This window comes from Rhinoderma darwinii, unplaced genomic scaffold (genome assembly GCF_050947455.1).
Source record: "Rhinoderma darwinii isolate aRhiDar2 unplaced genomic scaffold, aRhiDar2.hap1 Scaffold_605, whole genome shotgun sequence".
In the NCBI taxonomy this organism is placed as follows: domain Eukaryota; kingdom Metazoa; phylum Chordata; class Amphibia; order Anura; family Rhinodermatidae; genus Rhinoderma; species Rhinoderma darwinii.
The window spans coordinates 3,875-29,661 of NW_027464160.1; the positions used below are offsets into that span (position 1 = coordinate 3,875).

General features: G+C 38.2%; 1 protein-coding gene across 1 annotated transcript; it reads left to right on the plus strand.

Moving 5' to 3' along the window:
• Positions 1-497: 497 nt before the first annotated feature.
• On the plus strand, positions 498-25,787 carry LOC142725450 (thialysine N-epsilon-acetyltransferase-like; the record flags this gene model as incomplete). The annotated part of the gene is made up of 3 exons (XM_075848992.1): positions 498-599; positions 2,303-2,343; positions 25,493-25,787. Coding segments are annotated over 3 exons (323 nt in total), but the record flags the coding sequence as incomplete, so codon positions are not given.

The following is a 25,787-nucleotide window of genomic DNA, read 5'->3' on the forward strand; positions in this document are numbered from 1 at the left end:
GATGGTAGTATATGATATAATATGACGTGATGGGGGATGGTAGTATATGATATAATATGACATGATGGGGGATGGTAGTATATGATATAATATGACATGATGAGGGAGGGTAGTATATGATATAATATGACATGATGGGGGATGGTAGTATATGATATAATATGACATGATGGGGGATGGTAGTATATGATATAATATGATATGATGGGGGAGGGTAGTATATGATATAATATGACATGATGGGGGATGGTAGTATATGATATAATATGACATGATGGGGGATGGTAGTATATGATATAATATGACATGATGGGGGATGGTAGTATATGATATAATATGATGGGGGATGGTAGTATATGATATAATATGATGGGGGATGGTAGTATATGATATGATGGGGGATGGTAGTATATGATATTATATAAAGTCTTTGTGCAGTCACATGACCGTCTACGTCGCTGACCTCTCCCCTGTGTGAATTACGTTGTGTCTTTCAGGGTCACGGCTGGTTGGATACGCTCTGTCCTTCTTCACCTACAGCACCTGGGAGGGGAGGGCGCTGCACCTAGAGGATCTGTACATCATGCCGGAGTATCGAGGTACAGTTATACGTAAAGGAACAGCATCTCACCATCAGCACAGAGTGTTTAAGGATAGAGGGTGTGCTGGACGTGTGTGTTGTGCTCTCTCAGCTAGAAGGCCTCAGTAGCAGGAATTGTGGTTACCAGATGGAAGGGGAAATTCGAAGATGTGGGAAAATCCACAGAAGCTGAAGGAACCTCCGGAATTAAACCAGACAGCGGAGTTCTTACAGAGGATTGGCTAACCTGAGGATGAAGGATCGGGAGTCAGGAGACCTCAAGGTTCTGTCTGCACCTATGTCTCCCGTGTCCTGTGCCACCTCCGTGAAGATGAGGAAACTACATAGACCATAAAGTGGCTCTGCGAGGAGCTGAGTAGAGCGAGATCCCCTGTGGATGTCACCGACAAGAAGAGGCGGCAGTCTGCCGGGGAGGTAATGATATAGAAGGGGACCACCTGGAGGAGCGATGAGAGGCGACAGTCTGCCGTGGAGGTAATGATATAGAAGGGGACCACGTGGAGGAGCGATGAGATGCGGCAGTCTGCCGGGGAGGTCATGATACAGAAGGGGACCACATGGAGGAGCGGTGAGAGGCGGCAGTCTGCCGTGGAGGTAATAATACAGAAGTGGACCACATGGAGGAGTGGTGAGAGGCGGCAGTCTGCCCGGGAGGTAATAATATAGAAGGGGACCACCTGGAGGAGCGATGAGAGGCGGCAGTCTGCCGGGGAGGTCATGATACAGAAGTGGACCACATGGAGGAGTGGTGAGAGGCGGCAGTCTGCCGGGGAGGTCATGATACAGAAGTGGACCACATGGAGGAGTGGTGAGAGGCGGCAGTCTGCCGGGGAGGTAATGATATAGAAGGGGACCACGTGGAGGAGCGATGAGAGGCGGCAGTCTGCCGGGGAGGTCATGATACAGAAGGGGACCACATGGAGGAGCGGTGAGAGGCGGCAGTCTGCCCAGAGGTAGTGATACAGAAGACAATGCAAACAAGAACATGCACATGTTAACAGAAGACAATGCAAATAAGAACAGACACATGGTTAACAGAAGATAAGAACAGACACATGGTTAACAGAAGACAATGCAAACAAGTAATCACTTGTCTGGCTTCTGATATAGGTCCGATTGTTGGGGTTATCCCACCTGGTGGAATAAGGAGACCCCCATCGGATCAACAGAGGGCACGGATGAAGAACCTGGAGAGAAGGCTGCACCATCCGTGTCACTGCCGTCCTGTCTCACCGCCATGTTGGGACCTCATGGATGGAAAGAGCCTTGTGATTCCATTGGACGAGTCCTTCTTTCTGGCTTTCCTATCTTCCAAGGGGTTCGTAGCATGCAAATCATTTAAAAATGGTGGCCGTCGCCATTTTTCAGATTGGAGAAAGGACCAAATGACCTTGGATGGGTTTCCCATAATGCACTGCGGTTACCCCTCCCTCTACCTGTATCTGCTGCTGTCACTTGTGGGCATTTTTCTGTCTTCATTGTGGGAACTAATGAATTCAAAACCCCCAAATTTAAAAGTCTTGTGTTTGTCCCTGCCAGCAGGGGGCAACGGGGAGCTATGAGGCAGCATATTATAGCTCCCCTCCCTGCCTCCCCTGAAGATGAGATTCATGGAGTCCTGCAGACACATTTAACACTATCTGGGGCTTTAATCTGTGTCAGTAAATAATTGCCCCCGCTCTAATGTTTCCTTTCTTACAGGTAGAGGCGTTGGCTCCAAACTGTTTACTGCAGTCGCTGAGGTGAGTCTAATGCAGAGGCCAGAGGTGGTGACTGGAGTCTGCGTTATAATATATCACTAATCTTACTAGAATCCATTATAACACAGTGCTAATCCACTATAATCCACCACTAGTGAATTATAATCCAGAACTAGTCTACTATAATCCAGAACTAGTCTATTACAGCATCAATCTATTATAATCCAGAATTAGTATATTATAATCTAGATCTAGTCTATTATAATCCAGAACTAGTCTATTTCACCACTAGTGAATTATAATCAAGAACTCGTCTATTTCACCACTAGTGAATTATAATCAAGAACTAGTCTATTATAATCCAGAACTAGACTAATATAATCCAGAACTAGTCTATTACACCACTAGTCTATTATAATTCAGAACTAGTCTATTATAATCCAGAATTAGTTTATTATAATCCAGGACTAGTCTATTATAATCCAGAATTAGTCTATTATAATCTAAAACTAGTCTATTACAGCACCAGTCTATTATAATCCAAAACTAGTCTATTACACCACTAGTCTATTATAATTCAGAACTAGTCTATTATAATCCAGAACTAGTCTATTATAATGCAGAACTAGTCTATTATAATCCAGAATGAATCTATTATAATCCAGAACTAGTCTATTCCAGCACCAGTCTATTATAATCCAGAACTAGTCTATTACAGCACTAGTCTATTATAATCCGGAACTAGTCTATTACAGCACTAGTCTATTATAATCCAGAACTAGTCTATTACAGCACCAGTCTATTATAATCCGGAACTAGTCTATTACAGCACTAGTCTATTATAATCTGGAACTAGTCTATTATAATCCAGAACTAGTCTACTACAGCACCAGTCTATTATAATCCAGAACTAGTCTATTACAGCACTAGTCTATTATAATCTGGAACTAGTCTATTATAATCCAGAACTAGTCTATTACAGCACTAGTCTATTATAATCCAGAACTAGTCTACTACAACACTAGTCTATTATAATCTGGAACTAGTCTATTATAATCCAGAACTAGTCTATTACAGCACCAGTCTATTATAATCCAGAACTAGTCTATTATAATCCAGAACTAGTCTACTACAGCACCAGTCTATTATAATCCAGAACTAGTCTATTACAGCACTAGTCTATTATAATCTGGAACTAGTCTATTATAATCCAGAACTAGTCTATTACAGCACCAGTCTATTATAATCCAGAACTAGTCTACTACAACACTAGTCTATTATAATCTGGAACTAGTCTATTATAATCCAGAACTAGTCTATTACAGCACCAGTCTATTATAATCCAGAACTAGTCTATTATAATCCAGAACTAGTCTATTACAGCACTAGTCTATTATAATCTGGAACTAGTCTATTATAATCCAGAACTAGTCTATTACAGCACCAGTCTATTATAATCCAGAACTAGTCTATTACAGCACTAGTCTATTATAATCTGGAACTAGTCTATTATAATCCAGAACTAGTCTATTACAGCACCAGTCTATTATAATCCAGAACTAGTCTATTACAGCACTAGTCTATTATAATCTGGAACTAGTCTATTATAATCCAGAACTAGTCTATTTCAGCAGTAGTCTATTATAATCTGGAACTAGTCTATTACACCACCAGTCTATTATAATCCAAAACTAGTCTATTACACCACTAGTCTATTATAATTCAGAACTAGTCTATTATAATCCAGAACTAGTCCACTACAACACTAGTCTATTATAATCCAGAACTAGTCTATTATAATCAAGAACTAGTCTACTATAATGCAGAAATAGTCTATTATAATCCAGAATGAATCTATTATAATCCAGAACTAGTCTATTATAATCCAGAACTAGTCTATTCCATCACCAGTCTATTATAATCCAGAACTAGTCTATTACAGTACCAGTCTATTATAATCCGGAACTAGTCTATTACAGCACTAGTCTATTATAATCTGGAACTAGTCTATTATAATCCAGAACTAGTCTATTTCAGCACTAGTCTATTATAATCTGGAACTAGTCTATTATAATCCAGAACTAGTCTACTACAACACTAGTCTATTATAATCCAGAACTAGTTTACTATAATCCAGTACTAGTCTATTACACCACTAGTCTATTCTAATCCAGAACTAGTCTATTACAGCACTAGTCTATTATAATCTGGAACTAGTCTATTATAATCCAGAACTAGTCTACTACAACACTAGTCTATTATAATCCAGAACTAGTCTGTTATAATCCAGTGCTAGTCTATTACAGCACCAGTCTATTATAATCCAAAACTAGTCTATTACACCACTAGTCCATTATAATTCAGAACTAGTCTATTATAATCCAGAACTAGTCCACTGCAACACTAGTCTATTATAATCCAGAACTAGTCTATTATAATCAAGAACTAGTCTATTATAATCCAGAATGAATCTATTATAATCCAGAACTAGTCTATTCCAGCACCAGTCTATTATAATCCAGAACTAGTCTATTCCATCACCAGTCTATTATAATCCAGAACTAGTCTATTACAGCACCAGTCTATTATAATCCGGAACTAGTCTATTACAGCACTAGTCTATTATAATCTGGAACTAGTCTATTATAATCCAGAACTAGTCTATTACAGCACCAGTCTATTATAATTCAGAACTAGTCTATAACAGCACTAGTCTCTTATAATCCAGAACTAGTCCATTATAATCCAGAACTAGTCTATTACACCACTCGTCTATTATTATCCAGAACTAGTCTATTATAATCCAGAAATAGTCTATTATAATCTTGAACTAGTCTATTATAATCCAGAACTAGTCTAATGTAATCCAGAACTAGTCTAATATAATCCATATCTAGTCTAATGCAGAGGCCGGAGGTAGTAATTAGTGCTGCATCATATTATATCACTAATCTGACAGTGATAATGCACTATAATCCAGTACTAATGAATTATAATCCAGAACTGATTTATTACAGCACCAGTCTATTATAATCCAGAACTAGTTTATTACAGCACCAATCTATAATAATCAGAAGCGTTGATTTCTAGCGCTAATCTGTTTTCCCTTAGTCCTAACAGCAGCACAATAATGGGGAAGTAGCAAGTAGTAGATCCCACGTGGGAGGGTCTTCCCGGAGTACAGAAATCAGAATGGAACCACCAAAGTCTGTTTCCTCTGCCACCTATAGTGGTTCATGAATGTACGGTGTGAGCTCCATGACTGTACGGTGTGAGATCCATGAATGTACTGTGTGAGCTCCATGAATGTACGGTGTGAGCTCCATGAATGTACGGTGTGAGCTCCATGAATGTACGGTGTAAGCTCCATGAATGTACGGTTTGAGCACCATGAATGTACGGTGTGAGCTCCATGTATGTACGGTGTGAGCCCCATGAATGTACTGTGTGAGCTCCATGAATGTACTGTGTGAGCTCCATGAATGTACGGTGTGAGATCCATGAATGTACTGTGTGAGCTCCATGAATGTACGGTGTGAGCTCCATGAATGTACGGTGTGATATCCATGAATGTACGGTGTGAGCTCCATGTATGTACGGTGTAAGCCCCATGAATATACGGTGTGATATCCATGAATGTACGGTGTGAGCTCCATGAATGTACGGTGTGAGCCCCATGAATGTACGGTGTGATATCCATGAATGTACGGTGTGAGCTCCATGAATGTACGGTGTGAGCTCCATGAATGTACGGTGTGAGCCCCATGAATATACGGTGTGAGCTCCATGAATGTACGGTGTGAGCTCCATGAATGTACGGTGTGAGCTCCAAGAATGTACGGTGTGAGCTCCATGAATGTACGGTGTAAGCTCCATGAATGTACGGTGTGAGCACCATGAATGTACGGTGTGAGCTCCATGTATGTACGGTGTGAGCTCCATGAATGTACTGTGTGAGCTCCATGAATGTACGGTGTGAGCTCCATGAATGTACTGTGTGAGCTCCATGAATGTACGGTGTGAGATCCATGAATGTACTGTGTGAGCTCCATGTATGTACGGTGTGAGCCCCATGAATATACGGTGTGATATCCATGAATGTACGGTGTGAGCTCCATGAATGTACGGTGTGAGCCCCATGAATGTACGGTGTGATATCCATGAATGTACGGTGTGAGCTCCATGAATGTACGGTGTGAGCTCCATGAATGTACGGTGTGAGCCCCATGAATATACGGTGTGAGCTCCATGAATGTACGGTGTGAGCTCCATGAATGTACGGTGTGAGCTCCAAGAATGTACGGTGTGAGCTCCATGAATGTACGGTGTAAGCTCCATGAATGTACGGTGTGAGCACCATGAATGTACGGTGTGAGCTCCATGTATGTACGGTGTGAGCTCCATGAATGTACTGTGTGAGCTCCATGAATGTACGGTGTGAGATCCATGAATGTACTGTGTGAGCTCCATGTATGTACGGTGTGAGCTCCATGAATGTACGGTGTGAGCTCCATGAATGTACGGTGTGAGCTCCATGAATGTACGGTGTAAGCTCCATGAATGTACGGTGTGAGCACCATGAATGTACGGTGTGAGCTCCATGTATGTACGGTGTGAGCTCCATGAATGTACTGTGTGAGCTCCATGAATGTACGGTGTGAGATCCATGAATGTACTGTGTGAGCTCCATGTATGTACGGTGTGAGCCCCATGAATGTACGGTGTGATATCCATGAATGTACGGTGTGAGCTCCATGAATGTACGGTATGAGCTCCATGAATGTACTGTGTGAGATCCATGAATGTACTGTGTGAGCTCCATGTATGTACGGTGTGAGCTCCATGAATGTACGGTGTGATATCCATGAATGTACGGTGTGAACTCCATGAATGTACGGTGTGAGCTCCATGAATGTACGGTGTGAGCTCCATGAATGTACGGTGTGAGCTCCATGAATGTACGGTGTGAGCTCCAAGAATGTACGGTGTGAGCTCCATGAATGTACTGTGGGAGCTCCATGAATGTACGGTGGGAGCTCCATGAATGTACGGTGTGAGCCCCATGAATGTACGGTGTGAGCCCCATGAATGTACGGTGTGAGCTCCATGAATGTACGGTGTGAGCTCCATGAATGTACGGTGTGAGCTCCATGAATGTACGGTGTGAGCTCCATGAATGTACTGTGTGAGCTCCATGAATGTACTGTGTGAGCTCCATGAATGTACGGTGTGAGCTCCATGAATGTACGGTGTGAGCTCCATGAATGTACGGTGTGAACTCCATGAATGTACGGTGTGAGCTCCATGAATTTACGGTGTGAACTCCATAAATGTACGGTGTGAGCTCCATGAATGTACGGTGTGAGCTCCATGAATGTACGGTGTGAACTCCATGAATGTACGGTGTGAGCTCCATGAATGTACGGTGTGAGCTCCATGAATGTACGGTGTGAGTTCCAGGAATGTACGGTGTGAGCTCCAGGAATGTACGGTGTGAGCTCCATGAGTGTACGGTGTGAACTCCATGAATGTACGGTGGGAGCACCATGAATGTACGGTGTGAGCTCCATGAATGTACGGTGGGAGCACCATGAATGTACGGTGTGAGCTCCATGAATGTACGGTGTGAGCTCCATGAATGTACGGTGTGAGCTCCATGAATGTACGGTGTGAGCTCCATGAATGTACGGTGTGAGCTCCATGAATGTACGGTGTGAGCTCCATGAATGTACGGTGTGAGCTCCATGAATGTACGGTGTGAGCTCCATGAATGTACGGTGTGAGCTCCATGAATGTACGGTGTGAGTTCCATGTGGCTGCACCTCAGATCTAAGTTAAAGGAATGCGATTCTTCTCAGCCCAGGAGGTAGAGACGGTCCGGGTCGAGTGAGCCCCTACAAGGACAGGTGGATCCAACCCCTGAGACATGAAGCCGTCCTAATAGCCTCTCTAATCCCTCTGACGGCTGGTTTAGAAGCTTCTAGACTTACTTTTTCCTGCAAAAAGAATCAACAGGTTTTCCGCTTTCCTGATGTCACGGTACCTATCCAGATAAGTTCCTAAACATCTGGAAATGTCCAGAGATTTCAATCCAACGTCCTCATCCGAGGAGGGATTAGGACAGAAAACCTGAGAAATGACGGGATTAATATTTTCAAAACTTGGTACCTTTGGAGAGAAAGGCAAAAATCTTAATAGGACTCTATCCGGAAGGAAGATAATATGGGTCAATTGCGGACAGATCTCGAAACTGCCCAATTCTCCTGGCCGAGGTAACGGCCCACATAAAAATGATCTTAAAAGATAGATATTCATGATTAAACTCAGCCACAGGCTCAAACGGTGGAGAGCACAGGACCTTAAGAACTGGCAAGTCACACTGAGGACCAGGTCTTATGATGGAAGGTTTTAATCTAACGGAACCTTTGAGAAATCTTTCACTAAAGGCTCCTGCGACAACGGTCTGTCAAGGACTGCTGACTTGGCGGGACTGAGCCCTTTGTCTAGGCCGTCTTGAAGGAAATCCAGAATCTTGTTGAGTGGAGTATTTTTTTGTGTCCGCACTTGTCTAGACACTGGGCCAGGAATCCTTGTGATTTTGGAGTAGACCTTCTTAGTGGCATCATCCGACCTTGACTGTGATAATGTCCTTGGGACTGTCTCAGAATGCCCTCTAGCTTGTAGTAGGGACTGGTCGACCTCCAGGCTGTCAGTTTGAATCTGGCTAGGTCTGGGCAGAGCTGTGGGCTTTGAGATACCAGGTTCTGCACTGGGGGGAAATCTCCAATATCACCCTCTACTCATCTGAACGAGTTGGGTAAACTAAGACCTCTTTGGCCAAAACGGTATGATGGCTGTTACCGTGGCCCGGTCCTGCCTGATTTTCGTCAAAACCCTCGGTATCAAGGAAAGTGGAGGGAAAATGCTGGCCAGCCTGAACCTCCAAGGTATGGACAGATCATCCACTGCCAAGGGACTGTAATCCTGGTAAAGGGACCAGAAATTCATTGAACTTCGTCGCCATGAGATCCATCTCCAGCATTCCCCATCTCTATTATATCTGAAAGAAAATATCTGGGCTTAAGGACCACTCCTCCAGTACGGCTTGTCCTTGACGATCGGCCACCACAGTCAAGGATCCGTGAACTGCCAACAGATGGGAAAGGTTCTTCTCTGCCCATAGTAGGATCATCCCACGTCCCTGAGAAGAGGTTGAGCTCGAGTGCCTCCCTGTTTGTTTATGTACAGGACAGACGTCATGTTTGTCAGATATTACTTTGAACTCCTTCCCCCTGAACTGAGGGGCAAAGTGATGAAGGGCTTATTGAATGGCCCGGAGCTCCCTTAGGTTTGAGGACATCAGTACTTCCTGATGATTCCATGTGGCTTGTACAGGGATCTCTTCTAGATGGGCTCCCCAACCTGTTTGAGATGCATCAACAGGGTCCAGCGAGGCTGAACTATGGACTGTCCATCCTTGAGATGCTTCAACCAGCTGAGGGAGCGAAGAGCTTCTAAAGACTGGGATCACCTTACAGCCAACCCATTGAGGTTGCGATTCTATGGACACCGGACTTCCCTCTTTAAGGGCCTTAAGTGCCACATGGCCCATTGTACTGCCTCCACAGCAGACTACATCAGACCCAGTACTCTCATTAGCGTTCTTATTGAGACCCGGCGAGGTACCGATAGAATATTCAATGCTGCCAGAATCTTTGTTGGACTTGCAGGAAGTAAGGACAGCGACATCCCTCGAGAGTCTACAATAAACCCCAGAAACGCCACCATGGTGGACGGATGAACGTATGACTTTTCCCAATTGATAATCCACCTGAGAAGTTGTAGAAAAGAGAGAGTACTCTGAAGATGATCCAGAAGCAGATCTTCTGAAGATGCTTTCAAGAACCAGTCGTCCAGATAGGGGATGATCAAGATTCCTCGAGTCCTCGGTGGAGACGCCACTGCCGAGTCTATCTTGGTAAACGTATGAGAAACCAAGGTTATCCCAAAGGGAAGAGCGGTAAATTTAAGATGCTTGACCGCACCCTTGAACAGAAATCCTCAATTACCTTCTGTGGTACGGAGATACCAGTACATGGAGGTATACTTAAAGCCATAAAGTCTCCTGGATTTAGGATAGACCATAATGTTTCCATATTGAACTTCTTTTCCCGAATGAAACAGTTGAGGTTTCTTACATCTAGATTTATACTCCTATCTCCGGATGATTTGGGAACAAGAAAAGCTGGGGAGAAAACACCCCTTCCTCTTTCGGCAATTGGAAACTCTTCCAGTACTCTTCTTTGTAGAAAATCCTGAAAGGTGTGTTCTAGAACCGCTTGCTTTAATGAATGTTGGAGGCTGGTTTGATCAAACCTGTCTGGAGGAATGGCAAATTAATCGATGGAGTAGCCGAATAGGATGATGTTCAAGATCCAAGCGTCTGAGACGGAGGAAATCCAAGCCTCTAGGAAGTGCGACAGGCGACCCCCTACAGGAAGAGGAGGTCTGAGACTAGAGGAAGAAACAGAGAAAACCTGGCGTCAGAAATAGACCATGAGTTTATCCACCCCAGATCCAAAGAGCCCATCTGGCACAAATGGAAGGCTACATAAACTATATCTAGAAGCGTAATCCGCTATCCAAATTCGCACCATCTTCTGAAGGTAGGATGTTATGACAGGAAAGTTTTGGCAATTGCCATATCAACCTTGGGTGGTAGTCCCCATTCGTCGTTTTGTTCCTCCAGTATAGGGAACATGTTCCTAAATCTTCTTGAGAAAACTTGACGTTTATCTGGTTGTTTCCATTCAGCCATCATAGATTTACGTAAAGTCTAATCCACTTTGAAGGCCCTAGGCCCCCTAGATGTGGACTCTGGAGCTTGACCTAGGCCTAGGCCCCCTAGATGTGGACTCTGGAGCTTGAACTAGGCCTAGGCCTCCTAGAGGTGGATTCTGGAGCTTGACCTAGGCCTCCTAGAGGTGGACTCTGGAGCTTCACCTAGGCCTACTAGAGGTGGACTCTGGAGCTTGACCTAGGCCTAGGCCACCTAGAGGTGGACTCTGGAGCTTCACCCAGGCCTGGGCCTCCTAGAGGTGGACTCTGGAGCTTGACCTAGGCCTCCTAGAGGTGGAATCTGAAGCTTGACCTAGGCCTAGGCCCCCTAGAGGTGGACTCTGGAGCTTCACCCAGGCCTAGGCCTACTAGATGTGGACTCTGGAGCTTGACCTAGGCCTAGGCCACCTAGAGGTGTACTCTGGAGCTTGACCTAGGCCTCCTAGAGGTGGACTCGGGAGCTTCCCACTGATCAACATCCTGGTCGCATTTAGTTAATTTTTGGATCTTCACGATAGGAAAAGAAAAGGACTTTCCTGTTTCCTCTTCCTCCTCCTCCTCCTCCTCCCCCTCCTCCTCCTCTGATGATGATGATGATGAATGGGCTTCTTCAATAACTTGACACTCATCTTCAGGTTGATGAACCGATCTTGCGTGTTTAGCGCGCTGAGTAGACTCCTTACATTCCTTCATCTTCTTCATGGATTCTCGCACATAATCCTTCACCCGGATTACAACATCTTGAAGCGACGGTTCTGCTGCCGGCACTGGCGGGCGACAATTCGGACATCTATTATACTCATAACGGAGATGTTTACGGCTGGAAGTCGCCTTCCTACCTCCTGACCCTGCGGAGGACACCTAAGACGGTAATGAAAAGATCATCTGGGGCGGAGGAATAAATTAGAAAAGAAAAAAACATCTTGAAAGAAGCAAAAACATTTCTTCGAAGTCTCAATCCAATAGGACAACGACCGGAGAAGAAGAGCCGTGCCCTGCCCGGCCCCCGCAGACAAGTCTAGGGAGCGCCCCAATTTAATGGAGACCTCAGGTTTTTCCAAAAGGGAGTTAACCCCTAATTGACTAAGCCACGCCGAGTCTACTATTGAGACTCTGCGCTAAAAAGTGATGTTACAAAACAAAGAAGCAGAGACCCCCAACCCCAGACCCCAGATCCCTGACACAGAAGAGAACGACTGGAGGAAAAACTCAAACCAGCCCCTCACTAGAAACCACCTGCCCCAGGTCCGCACTGGGGGTGGGGCTGTCTAGGACTATATAGCATGGGGGGGGCTGTCTAGGACTATATAGCATGGGGGAGGGGGTCTCAGTCCTTTATGTATTTACATTTATTAAAAAATCCATCTGTCCTACTAGTTCACAGGGGATTACCCCATTATTGTGCTGGTTTTAGGACTAGGGGTAACTGGTCTATTATAATCCAGAACGAGTCTAATATAATCCAGATCTAGTCTATTATAATCCAGAACTAATTTATTACAGCACTAGTCAATTATAATCCAGAACTAGTATATTAAAGCACTAGTATATAATAATCCAGAACTCGTTTATTACACCACTAGTGAATTATAATCCAGAACCAGTCGATTACACCACTAGTGGATTATAATCTAGAACTACTTTATTACACCACTAGTGAATTATAATCCAGAACGAGTCGATTACACCACTAGTGAATTATAATCCAACACTCTTCTATAATGATCCTGCAATATTCTACTATAATCCAGTGCTGGTTGATTACAATCTGTCATTATTATTATTTCTTACTGGTTTAATAATGCCACTTGAGTCTAATATAATCTATCATTAGTCTAATAACATTTAGCTCAAGTACATTATAATTTAGTGCTAATCTATTATAATCTGCCATTAGTCTATTATATTGTGTCATTGGCCTATTATAATCCAGCACTGGTCTATTATAATCTGCCATTAGTCTATTATATTGTGTCATTGGCCTATTATAATTTAGTGCTAATCTATTATAATCTGCCATTAGTCTATTATATTGTGTCATTGGCCTATTATAATCCAGCACTGGTCTATTATAATCTGCCATTAGTCTATTATATTGTGTCATTGGCCTATTATAATCCAGCACTGGTCTATTATAATCTGCCATTACTCTATTATATTGAGTCATTGGTCTATTATAATCCAGCACTGGTCTATTATAATCTGCCATTAGTCTATTATATTGTGTCATTGGCCTATTATAATCCAGCACTGGTCTATTATAATCTGCCATTACTCTATTATATTGAGTCATTGGTCTATTATAATCCAGCACTGGTCTATTATAATCTGCCATTAGTCTATTATATTGTGTCATTGGCCTATTATAATCCAGCACTGGTCTATTATAATCTGCCATTAGTCTATTATATTGTGTCATTGGTCTATTATAATCCAGCACTGGTCTATTATAATCTGCCATTAGTCTATTATATTGTGTCATTGGCCTATTATAATCCAGCACTGGTCTACTATAATCTGCCATTAGTCTTTTATATTGTGCCATTGGTCTATTATAATCCAGCACTGGTCTATTATAATCTGCCATTAGTCTTTTATATTGTGTCATTGGCCTATTATAATCCAGCACTGGTCTATTATAATCTGCCATTAGTCTTTTATATTGTGTCATTGGTCTATTATAATCCAGCACTGGTCTATTATAATCTGCCATTAGTCTTTTATATTGTGTCATTGGTCTATTATAATCCAGCACTGGTCTATTATAATCTGTCATTAGTCTATTATATTGTGCCATTGGCCTATTATAATCCAGCACTGGTCTATTATAATCTGCCATTAGTCTATTATATTGTGTCATTGGCCTATTATAATCCAGCACTGGTCTATTATAATCTGCCATTAGTCTATTATATTGTGTCCTTGGTCTATTATAATCCAGCACTGGTCTATTATAATCTGCCATTAGTCTATTATATTGTGCCATTGGTCTATTATAATCTGCCATTAGTCTATTATATTGTGTCCTTGGTCTATTATAATCCAGCACTGGTCTATTATAATCTGCCATTAGTCTATTATATTGTGTCATTGGTCTATTATAATCCAGCACTGGTCTATTATAATCTGCCATTAGTCTATTATATTGTGTCATTGGTCTATTATAATCCAGCACTGGTCTATTATAATCTGCCATTAGTCTTTTATATTGTGTCATTGGTCTATTATAATCCAGCACTGGTCTATTATAATCTGCCATTAGTCTTTTATATTGTGTCATTGGCCTATTATAATCCAGCACTGGTCTATTATAATCTGCCATTTGTCTATTATATTGTGTCATTGGCCTATTATAATCCAGCACTGGTTCTTTTATAATCTGCCATTAGTCTTTTATATTGTGTCATTGGCCTATTATAATCCAGCACTGGTCTATTATAATCTGCCATTAGTCTATTATATTGTGTCATTGGTCTATTATAATCTGCCATTAGTCTATTATATTGTGTCATTGGCCTATTATAATCCAGCTCTGGTCTATTATAATCTGCCATTAGTCTTTTATATTGTGCCATTGGCCTATTATAATCCAGCACTGGTCTATTATAATCTGCCATTAGTCTATTATATTGTGTCATTGGTCTATTATAATCCAGCACTGTTCTATTATAATCTGCCATTAGTCTTTTATATTATGTCATTGGTCTATTATAATCCAGCACTGGTCTATTATAATCCAGCACTGGTCTATTATATTGTGTCATTGGTCTATTATAATCCAGCACTGGTCTATTATAATCTGCCATTAGTCTATTATATTGTGTCATTGGCCTATTATAATCCAGCACTGGTCTATTATAATCTGTCATTAGTCTATTATATTGTGTCATTGGTCTATTATAATCCAGCACTAGTAAATTATAATCTGCCATTAGTCTATTATATTGTGCCATTGGTCTATTATAATCCAGCACTAGTAAATTATAATCTGCCATTAGTCTATTATATTGTGCAATTGGTCTATTATAATCCAGCACTGGTCTATTATAATCTGCCATTAGTCTATTATATTGTGTCCTTGGTCTATTATAATTCAGCACTGGTCTATTATAATCCAGAACTAGTCTATTACAACACTAGTGGATTATAATCAAGAACTAGTCTATTACACCACTAGTGAATTATAATCTAGAACTACTTTATTACACCACTAGTGGATTATAATCTAGAACTACTTTATTACACCACTAGTGAATTATAATCCAGAACTAGTCTATTTCACCACTAGTGAATTCTAATCCAGACTTAATCTATGACATCACCAGTGAATTATAATCCAGAACTAGTCTATTATAATCCAGAACTAGTCTATTACAACACTAGTGGATTATAATCAAGAACTAGTCTATTACACCACTAGTGAATTATAATTCAGAACTAGTCTATTATAATCCAGAACTAGTCTATTACAACACTAGTGGATTATAATCAAGAACTAGTCTATTACACCACTAGTGAATTATAATCCAGAACTAGTCTATTACACCACTAGTGAATTATAATCCAGAACTAGTCTATTACACCACTAGTAAATTATAATCAAGAACTAGTCTATTATAATCCAAAACAAGTCTATTACACCACTAGTCTATTATAATCCAGAACTAGTCTATTATAATCCAGAACTAGTCTACTACAACACTAGTCTATTATAATCCAGAATTAGTCTAATATAATCCAGAACTAGTCTAATATAATCCAGAACTAGTCTAATATAATCCAGTACTAGTCTATTACAGCACCAGTCTATTATAATTCAGAACTAGTCTATAACAGCACTAGTCTCTTATATTCCAGAACTAGTCCATTATAATCCAGAGCTAGTCTAATATAATCCAGAACTAGTCTAATGTAATCAAGAACGAGTCTAATATAATCCAGAACTAGTCTATTATAATTCAGAACTAATTTATTACAGCACTAGTCAATTATAATACAGAACTAGTCTATTACACCACTAGTGAATTATAATCCAGAACCAGTCGATTACACCACTAGTGAATTATAATCCAGAATTAATATATTACACCACTAGTGAATTATAATCCAGAATTAATATATTACATCACTAGTGAATTATAATCCAGAACTAGTTTCTTATAATCCAGAACTAGTCTATTATAATCCAGAACTAGTCTCTTACACCACTAGTGAAAATTATAATCCAGAAATAGTCTATTACACCACTAGTGAATTATAATCCAGAACTCGTCTATTACACCACTAGTGAATTATAATCCAGAACTCGTCTATTACACCACTAGTGAATTATAATCCAGAACTAGTTAATTATAATACAACACTCTTCTATAATGATCCTGCAATATTCTACTATAATCCAGTGCTGGTTGATTACAATCTGCCATTATTATTATTTCTTACTGGTTTAATAATGCCACTTGAGTCTAATATAATCTATCATTAGTCTAATAACATTTAGCTCAAGTACATTATAATTTAGTGCTAATCTATTATAATCTGCCATTAGTCTATTATATTGTGTCATTGGCCTATTATAATTTAGTGCTAATCTATTATAATCTGGCATTAGTCTATTATATTGTGTCATTGGCCTATTATAATCCAGCACTGGTCTATTATAATCTGCCATTAGTCTATTATATTGTGTCCTTGGTCTATTATAATCCAGCACTGGTCTATTATAATCTGCCATTAGTCTATTATATTGTGCCATTGGTCTATTATAATCTGCCATTAGTCTATTATATTGTGTCCTTGGTCTATTATAATTCAGCACTGGTCTATTATAATCTGCCATTAGTCTATTATATTGTGTCATTGGCCTATTATAATCCAGCACTGGTCTATTATAATCTGCCATTAGTCTATTATATTGTGTCATTGGCCTATTATAATCCAGCACTGGTCTATTATAATCTGCCATTAGTCTATTATATTGTGTCCTTGGTCTATTATAATCCAGCACTGGTCTATTATAATCTGCCATTAGTCTATTATATTGTGCCATTGGTCTATTATAATCTGCCATTAGTCTATTATATTGTGTCCTTGGTCTATTATAATCCAGCACTGGTCTATTATAATCTGCCATTAGTCTATTATATTGTGTCATTGGCCTATTATAATCCAGCACTGGTCTATTACAATCTGCCATTTGTCTATTATATTGTGTCATTGGCCTATTATAATCCAGCACTGGTCTATTATAATCTGCCATTAGTCTTTTATATTGTGTCATTGGCCTATTATAATCCAGCACTGGTCTATTATAATCTGCCATTAGTCTATTATATTGTGTCATTGGTCTATTATAATCCAGCACTGGTCTATTATAATCTGCCATTAGTCTATTATATTGTGTCATTGGCCTATTATAATCCAGCTCTGGTCTATTATAATCTGCCATTAGTCTTTTATATTGTGCCATTGGCCTATTATAATCCAGCACTGGTCTATTATAATCTGCCATTAGTCTATTATATTGTGTCATTGGTCTATTATAATCCAGCACTAGTAAATTATAATCTGCCATTAGTCTATTATATTGTGCCATTGGTCTATTATAATCCAACACTAGTAAACTATAATCTGCCATTAGTCTATTATATTGTGTCATTGGTCTATTATAATCCAGCACTGGTCTATTATAATCTGTCATTAGTCTATTATATTGTGTCATTGGTCTATTATAATCCAGCACTAGTAAATTATAATCTGCCATTAGTCTATTATATTGTGCCATTGGTCTATTATAATCCAGCACTAGTAAACTATAATCTGCCATTAGTCTATTATATTGTGTCATTGGTCTATTATAATCCAGCACTGGTCTATTATAATCTGCCGTTAGTCTATTATATTGTGCCATTGGTCTATTATAATCCAGCACTGGTCTATTATAATCTGCCATTAGTCTATTATATTGTGCCATTGGTCTATTATAATCCAGCACTGGTCTATTATAATCTGCCATTAGTCTATTATATTGTGTCATTGGTCTATTATAATCCAGCACTGGTCTATTATAATCTGCCATTAGTCTATTATATTGTGTCATTGGTCTATTATAATCCAGCACTGGTCTATTATAATCTGCCATTAGTCTATTATATTGTGTCATTGGCCTATTATAATCCAGCACTGGTCTATTATAATCTGTCAATAGTCTATTATATTGTGTCATTGGTCTATTATAATCCAGCACTAGTAAATTATAATCTGCCATTAGTCTATTATATTGTGCCATTGGTCTATTATAATCCAGCACTAGTAAATTATAATCTGCCATTAGTCTATTATATTGTGCAATTGGTCTATTATAATCCAGCACTGGTCTATTATAATCTGCCATTAGTCTATTATATTGTGCCATTGGTCTATTATAATCCAGCACTAGTAAATTATAATCTGCCATTTGTCTATTATATTGTGTCATTGGTCTATTATAATCCAGCACTGGTCTATTATAATCTGCCATTAGTCTATTATATTGTGCCATTGGTCTATTATAATCCAGCACTGGTCTATTATAATCTGCCATTAGTCTATTATATTGTGCCATTGGTCTATTATAATCCAGCACTGGTCTATTATAATCTGCCATTAGTCTATTATATTGTGTCATTGGTCTATTATAATCCAGCACTGGTCTATTATAATCTGCCATTAGTCTATTATATTGTGCCATTGGTCTATTATAATCCAGCACTGGTCTATTATAATCTGCCATTAGTCTATTATATTGTGCCATTGGTCTATTATAATCCAGCACTGGTCTATTATAATCTGCCATTAGTCTATTATATTGTGTCATTGGCCTATTATAATCCAGCACTGGTCTATTATAATCTGTCATTAGTCTATTATATTGTGCCATTGGCCTATTATAATCCAGCACTGGTCTATTATAATCTGCCATTAGTCTATTATATTGTGTCATTGGTCTATTATAATCCAGCACTGGTCTATTATAATCTGCCATTAGTCTATTATATTGTGTCATTGGCCTATTATAATCCAGCACTGGTCTATTATAATCTGCCATTAGTCTTTTATATTGTGTCATTGGCCTATTATAATCCAGCACTGGTCTATTATAATCTGCCATTAGTCTATTATATTGTGCCATTGGCCTATTATAATCCAGCACTGGTCTATTATAATCTGCCATTAGTCTATTATATTGTGTCATTGGCCTATTATAATCCAGCACTGGTCTATTATAATCTGCCATTAGTCTATTATATTGTGTCATTGGCCTATTATAATCCAGCACTGGTCTATTATAATCTGCCATTAGTCTATTATATTGTGTCATTGGCCTATTATAATCCAGCACTAGTAAATTATAATCTGCCATTAGTCTATTATATTGTGTCATTGGCCTATTATAATCCAGCACTGGTCTATTATAATCTGCCATTAGTCTATTATATTGTGTCATTGGCCTATTATAATCCAGCACTGGTCTATTATAATCTGCCATTAGTCTATTATATTGTGTCATTGGCCTATTATAATCCAGCACTGGTCTATTATAATCTGCCATTAGTCTATTATATTGTGTCCTTGGTCTATTATAATCCAGCACTGGTCTATTATAATCTGCCATTAGTCTATTATATTGTGCCATTGGTCTATTATAATCTGCCATTAGTCTATTATATTGTGTCCTTGGTCTATTATAATCCAGCACTGGTCTATTATAATCTGCCATTAGTCTATTATATTGTGTCATTGGTCTATTATAATCCAGCACTGGTCAATTATAATCTGCCATTAGTCTATTATATTGTGTCATTGGTCTATTATAATCCAGCACTGGTCTATTATAATCTGCCATTAGTCTATTATATTGTGTCATTGGTCTATTATAATCCAGCACTGGTCTATTATAATCTGCCATTAGTCTATTATATTGTGTCATTGGCCTATTATAATCCAGCACTGGTCTATTATAATCTGTCATTAGTCTATTATATTGTGTCATTGGTCTATTATAATCCAGCACTAGTAAATTATAATCTGCCATTAGTCTATTATATTGTGCCATTGGTCTATTATAATCCAGCACTAGTAAATTATAATCTGCCATTAGTCTATTATATTGTGCAATTGGTCTATTATAATCCAGCACTGGTCTATTATAATCTGCCATTAGTCTATTATATTGTGCCATTGGTCTATTATAATCCAGCACTAGTAAATTATAATCTGCCATTTGTCTATTATATTGTGTCATTGGTCTATTATAATCCAGCACTGGTCTATTATAATCTGCCATTTGTCTATTATATTGTGTCATTGGTCTATTATAATCCAGCACTGGTCTATTATAATCTGCCATTAGTCTATTATATTGTGTCATTGGTCTATTATAATCCAGCACTGGTCTATTATAATCTGCCATTAGTCTATTATATTGTGTCATTGGCCTATTATAATCCAGCACTGGTCTATTATAATCTGTCATTAGTCTATTATATTGTGTCATTGGTCTATTATAATCCAGCACTAGTAAATTATAATCTGCCATTAGTCTATTATATTGTGCCATTGGTCTATTATAATCCAGCACTAGTAAATTATAATCTGCCATTAGTCTATTATATTGTGCAATTGGTCTATTATAATCCAGCACTGGTCTATTATAATCTGCCATTAGTCTATTATATTGTGCCATTGGTCTATTATAATCCAGCACTAGTAAATTATAATCTGCCATTTGTCTATTATATTGTGTCATTGGTCTATTATAATCCAGCACTGGTCTATTATAATCTGCCATTAGTCTATTATATTGTGCCATTGGTCTATTATAATCCAGCACTGGTCTATTATAATCTGCCATTAGTCTATTATATTGTGCCATTGGTCTATTATAATCCAGCACTGGTCTATTATAATCTGCCATTAGTCTATTATATTGTGTCATTGGTCTATTATAATCCAGCACTGGTCTATTATAATCTGCCATTAGTCTATTATATTGTGCCATTGGTCTATTATAATCCAGCACTGGTCTATTATAATCTGCCATTAGTCTATTATATTGTGCCATTGGTCTATTATAATCCAGCACTGGTCTATTATAATCTGCCATTAGTCTATTATATTGTGTCATTGGCCTATTATAATCCAGCACTGGTCTATTATAATCTGTCATTAGTCTATTATATTGTGCCATTGGCCTATTATAATCCAGCACTGGTCTATTATAATCTGCCATTAGTCTATTATATTGTGTCATTGGTCTATTATAATCCAGCACTGGTCTATTATAATCTGCCATTAGTCTTTTATATTGTGTCATTGGCCTATTATAATCCAGCACTGGTCTATTATAATCTGCCATTAGTCTATTATATTGTGCCATTGGCCTATTATAATCCAGCACTGGTCTATTATAATCTGCCATTAGTCTATTATATTGTGTCATTGGCCTATTATAATCCAGCACTGGTCTATTATAATCTGCCATTAGTCTATTATATTGTGTCATTGGCCTATTATAATCCAGCACTGGTCTATTATAATCTGCCATTAGTCTATTATATTGTGTCATTGGCCTATTATAATCCAGCACTAGTAAATTATAATCTGCCATTAGTCTATTATATTGTGTCATTGGCCTATTATAATCCAGCACTGGTCTATTATAATCTGCCATTAGTCTATTATATTGTGTCATTGGCCTATTATAATCCAGCACTGGTCTATTATAATCTGCCATTAGTCTATTATATTGTGTCATTGGCCTATTATAATCCAGCACTGGTCTATTATAATCTGCCATTAGTCTATTATATTGTGTCCTTGGTCTATTATAATCCAGCACTGGTCTATTATAATCTGCCATTAGTCTATTATATTGTGCCATTGGTCTATTATAATCTGCCATTAGTCTATTATATTGTGTCCTTGGTCTATTATAATCCAGCACTGGTCTATTATAATCTGCCATTAGTCTATTATATTGTGTCATTGGTCTATTATAATCCAGCACTGGTCAATTATAATCTGCCATTAGTCTATTATATTGTGTCATTGGTCTATTATAATCCAGCACTGGTCTATTATAATCTGCCATTAGTCTATTATATTGTGTCATTGGTCTATTATAATCCAGCACTGGTCTATTATAATCTGCCATTAGTCTATTATATTGTGTCATTGGCCTATTATAATCCAGCACTGGTCTATTATAATCTGTCATTAGTCTATTATATTGTGTCATTGGTCTATTATAATCCAGCACTAGTAAATTATAATCTGCCATTAGTCTATTATATTGTGCCATTGGTCTATTATAATCCAGCACTAGTAAATTATAATCTGCCATTAGTCTATTATATTGTGCAATTGGTCTATTATAATCCAGCACTGGTCTATTATAATCTGCCATTAGTCTATTATATTGTGCCATTGGTCTATTATAATCCAGCACTAGTAAATTATAATCTGCCATTTGTCTATTATATTGTGTCATTGGTCTATTATAATCCAGCACTGGTCTATTATAATCTGCCATTTGTCTATTATATTGTGTCATTGGTCTATTATAATCCAGCACTGGTCTATTATAATCTGCCATTAGTCTATTATATTGTGCCATTGGTCTATTATAATCTGCCATTAGTCTATTATATTGTGCCATTGGTCTATTATAATCCAGCACTGGTCTATTATAATCTGCCATTAGTCTATTATATTGTGTCATTGGTCTATTATAATCCAGCACTGGTCTATTATAATCTGCCATTAGTCTATTATATTGTGTCATTGGTCTATTATAATCCAGCACTGGTCTATTATAATCTGCCATTAGTCTATTATATTGTGCCATTGGTCTATTATAATCCAGCACTGGTCTATTATAATCTGCCATTAGTCTATTATATTGTGTCATTGGTCTATTATAATCCAGCACTGGTCTATTATAATCTGCCATTAGTCTATTATATTGTGTCATTGGTCTATTATAATCCAGCACTGGTCTATTATAATCTGCCATTAGTCTATTATATTGTGTCATTGGCCTATTATAATCCAGCACTGGTCTATTATAATCTGTCATTAGTCTATTATATTGTGTCATTGGTCTATTATAATCCAGCACTGGTCTATTATAATCTGCCATTAGTCTATTATATTGTGTCATTGGTCTATTATAATCCAGCACTGGTCTATTATAATCTGCCATTAGTCTATTATATTGTGTCATTGGCCTATTATAATCCAGCACTGGTCTATTATAATCTGCCATTAGTCTATTATATTGTGTCATTGGCCTATTATAATCCAGCACTGGTCTATTATAATCTGCCATTAGTCTATTATATTGTGTCATTGGCCTATTATAATCCAGCACTAGTAAATTATAATCTGCCATTAGTCTATTATATTGTGTCATTGGCCTATTATAATCCAGCACTGGTCTATTATAATCTGCCATTAGTCTATTATATTGTGTCATTGGCCTATTATAATCCAGCACTGGTCTATTATAATCTGCCATTAGTCTATTATATTGTGTCATTGGCCTATTATAATCCAGCACTGGTCTATTATAATCTGCCATTAGTCTATTATATTGTGTCCTTGGTCTATTATAATCCAGCACTGGTCTATTATAATCTGCCATTAGTCTATTATATTGTGCCATTGGTCTATTATAATCTGCCATTAGTCTATTATATTGTGTCCTTGGTCTATTATAATCCAGCACTGGTCTATTATAATCTGCCATTAGTCTATTATATTGTGTCATTGGTCTATTATAATCCAGCACTGGTCAATTATAATCTGCCATTAGTCTATTATATTGTGTCATTGGTCTATTATAATCCAGCACTGGTCTATTATAATCTGCCATTAGTCTATTATATTGTGTCATTGGTCTATTATAATCCAGCACTGGTCTATTATAATCTGCCATTAGTCTATTATATTGTGTCATTGGCCTATTATAATCCAGCACTGGTCTATTATAATCTGTCATTAGTCTATTATATTGTGTCATTGGTCTATTATAATCCAGCACTAGTAAATTATAATCTGCCATTAGTCTATTATATTGTGCCATTGGTCTATTATAATCCAGCACTAGTAAATTATAATCTGCCATTAGTCTATTATATTGTGCAATTGGTCTATTATAATCCAGCACTGGTCTATTATAATCTGCCATTAGTCTATTATATTGTGCCATTGGTCTATTATAATCCAGCACTAGTAAATTATAATCTGCCATTTGTCTATTATATTGTGTCATTGGTCTATTATAATCCAGCACTGGTCTATTATAATCTGCCATTTGTCTATTATATTGTGTCATTGGTCTATTATAATCCAGCACTGGTCTATTATAATCTGCCATTAGTCTATTATATTGTGCCATTGGTCTATTATAATCTGCCATTAGTCTATTATATTGTGCCATTGGTCTATTATAATCCAGCACTGGTCTATTATAATCTGCCATTAGTCTATTATATTGTGTCATTGGTCTATTATAATCCAGCACTGGTCTATTATAATCTGCCATTAGTCTATTATATTGTGTCATTGGTCTATTATAATCCAGCACTGGTCTATTATAATCTGCCATTAGTCTATTATATTGTGCCATTGGTCTATTATAATCCAGCACTGGTCTATTATAATCTGCCATTAGTCTATTATATTGTGTCATTGGTCTATTATAATCCAGCACTGGTCTATTATAATCTGCCATTAGTCTATTATATTGTGTCATTGGTCTATTATAATCCAGCACTGGTCTATTATAATCTGCCATTAGTCTATTATATTGTGTCATTGGCCTATTATAATCCAGCACTGGTCTATTATAATCTGTCATTAGTCTATTATATTGTGTCATTGGTCTATTATAATCCAGCACTGGTCTATTATAATCTGCCATTAGTCTATTATATTGTGTCCTTGGTCTATTATAATCCAGCACTGGTCTATTATAATCTGCCATTAGTCTATTATATTGTGTCATTGGTCTATTATAATCCAGCACTGGTCTATTATAATCTGCCATTAGTCTATTATATTGTGTCATTGGTCTATTATAATCCAGCACTGGTCTATTATAATCTGCCATTAGTCTATTATATTGTGCCATTGGTCTATTATAATCCAGCACTGGTCTATTATAATCTGCCATTAGTCTATTATATTGTGTCATTGGTCTATTATAATCTGCCTTTAAATCTATCTTAATCTGCTATAAATCTATTCTAATCCTTCATGTGTGGTATGGAGGGGCCTGACTATATCTTTTCTCCTTGTCCCCCTATAGTCCTGCCTGGCTTTAGGGTGCGCTCGTCTGCAGCTTTCCGTCCTTGATTGGAACCAAACCGCCATCTCCTTCTACCGGTCTAGAGGGGCCCGCGACCTGTCAGCGGAGGAAGGCTGGCGGATGTTCCGCTTCCTCCCCGAGGATCTAAAACAGATTATAATTCCAAATAACCCCAGCTGATATAAAACGCAGGATCTATAGGAACTGTATAGGGTTTACAGGAAGCCCCTCCCCCTGCTTCCTCCATACTCTACTGTACAATGATGAAGATGTAATAAAGTAATGCTCCGGCCTA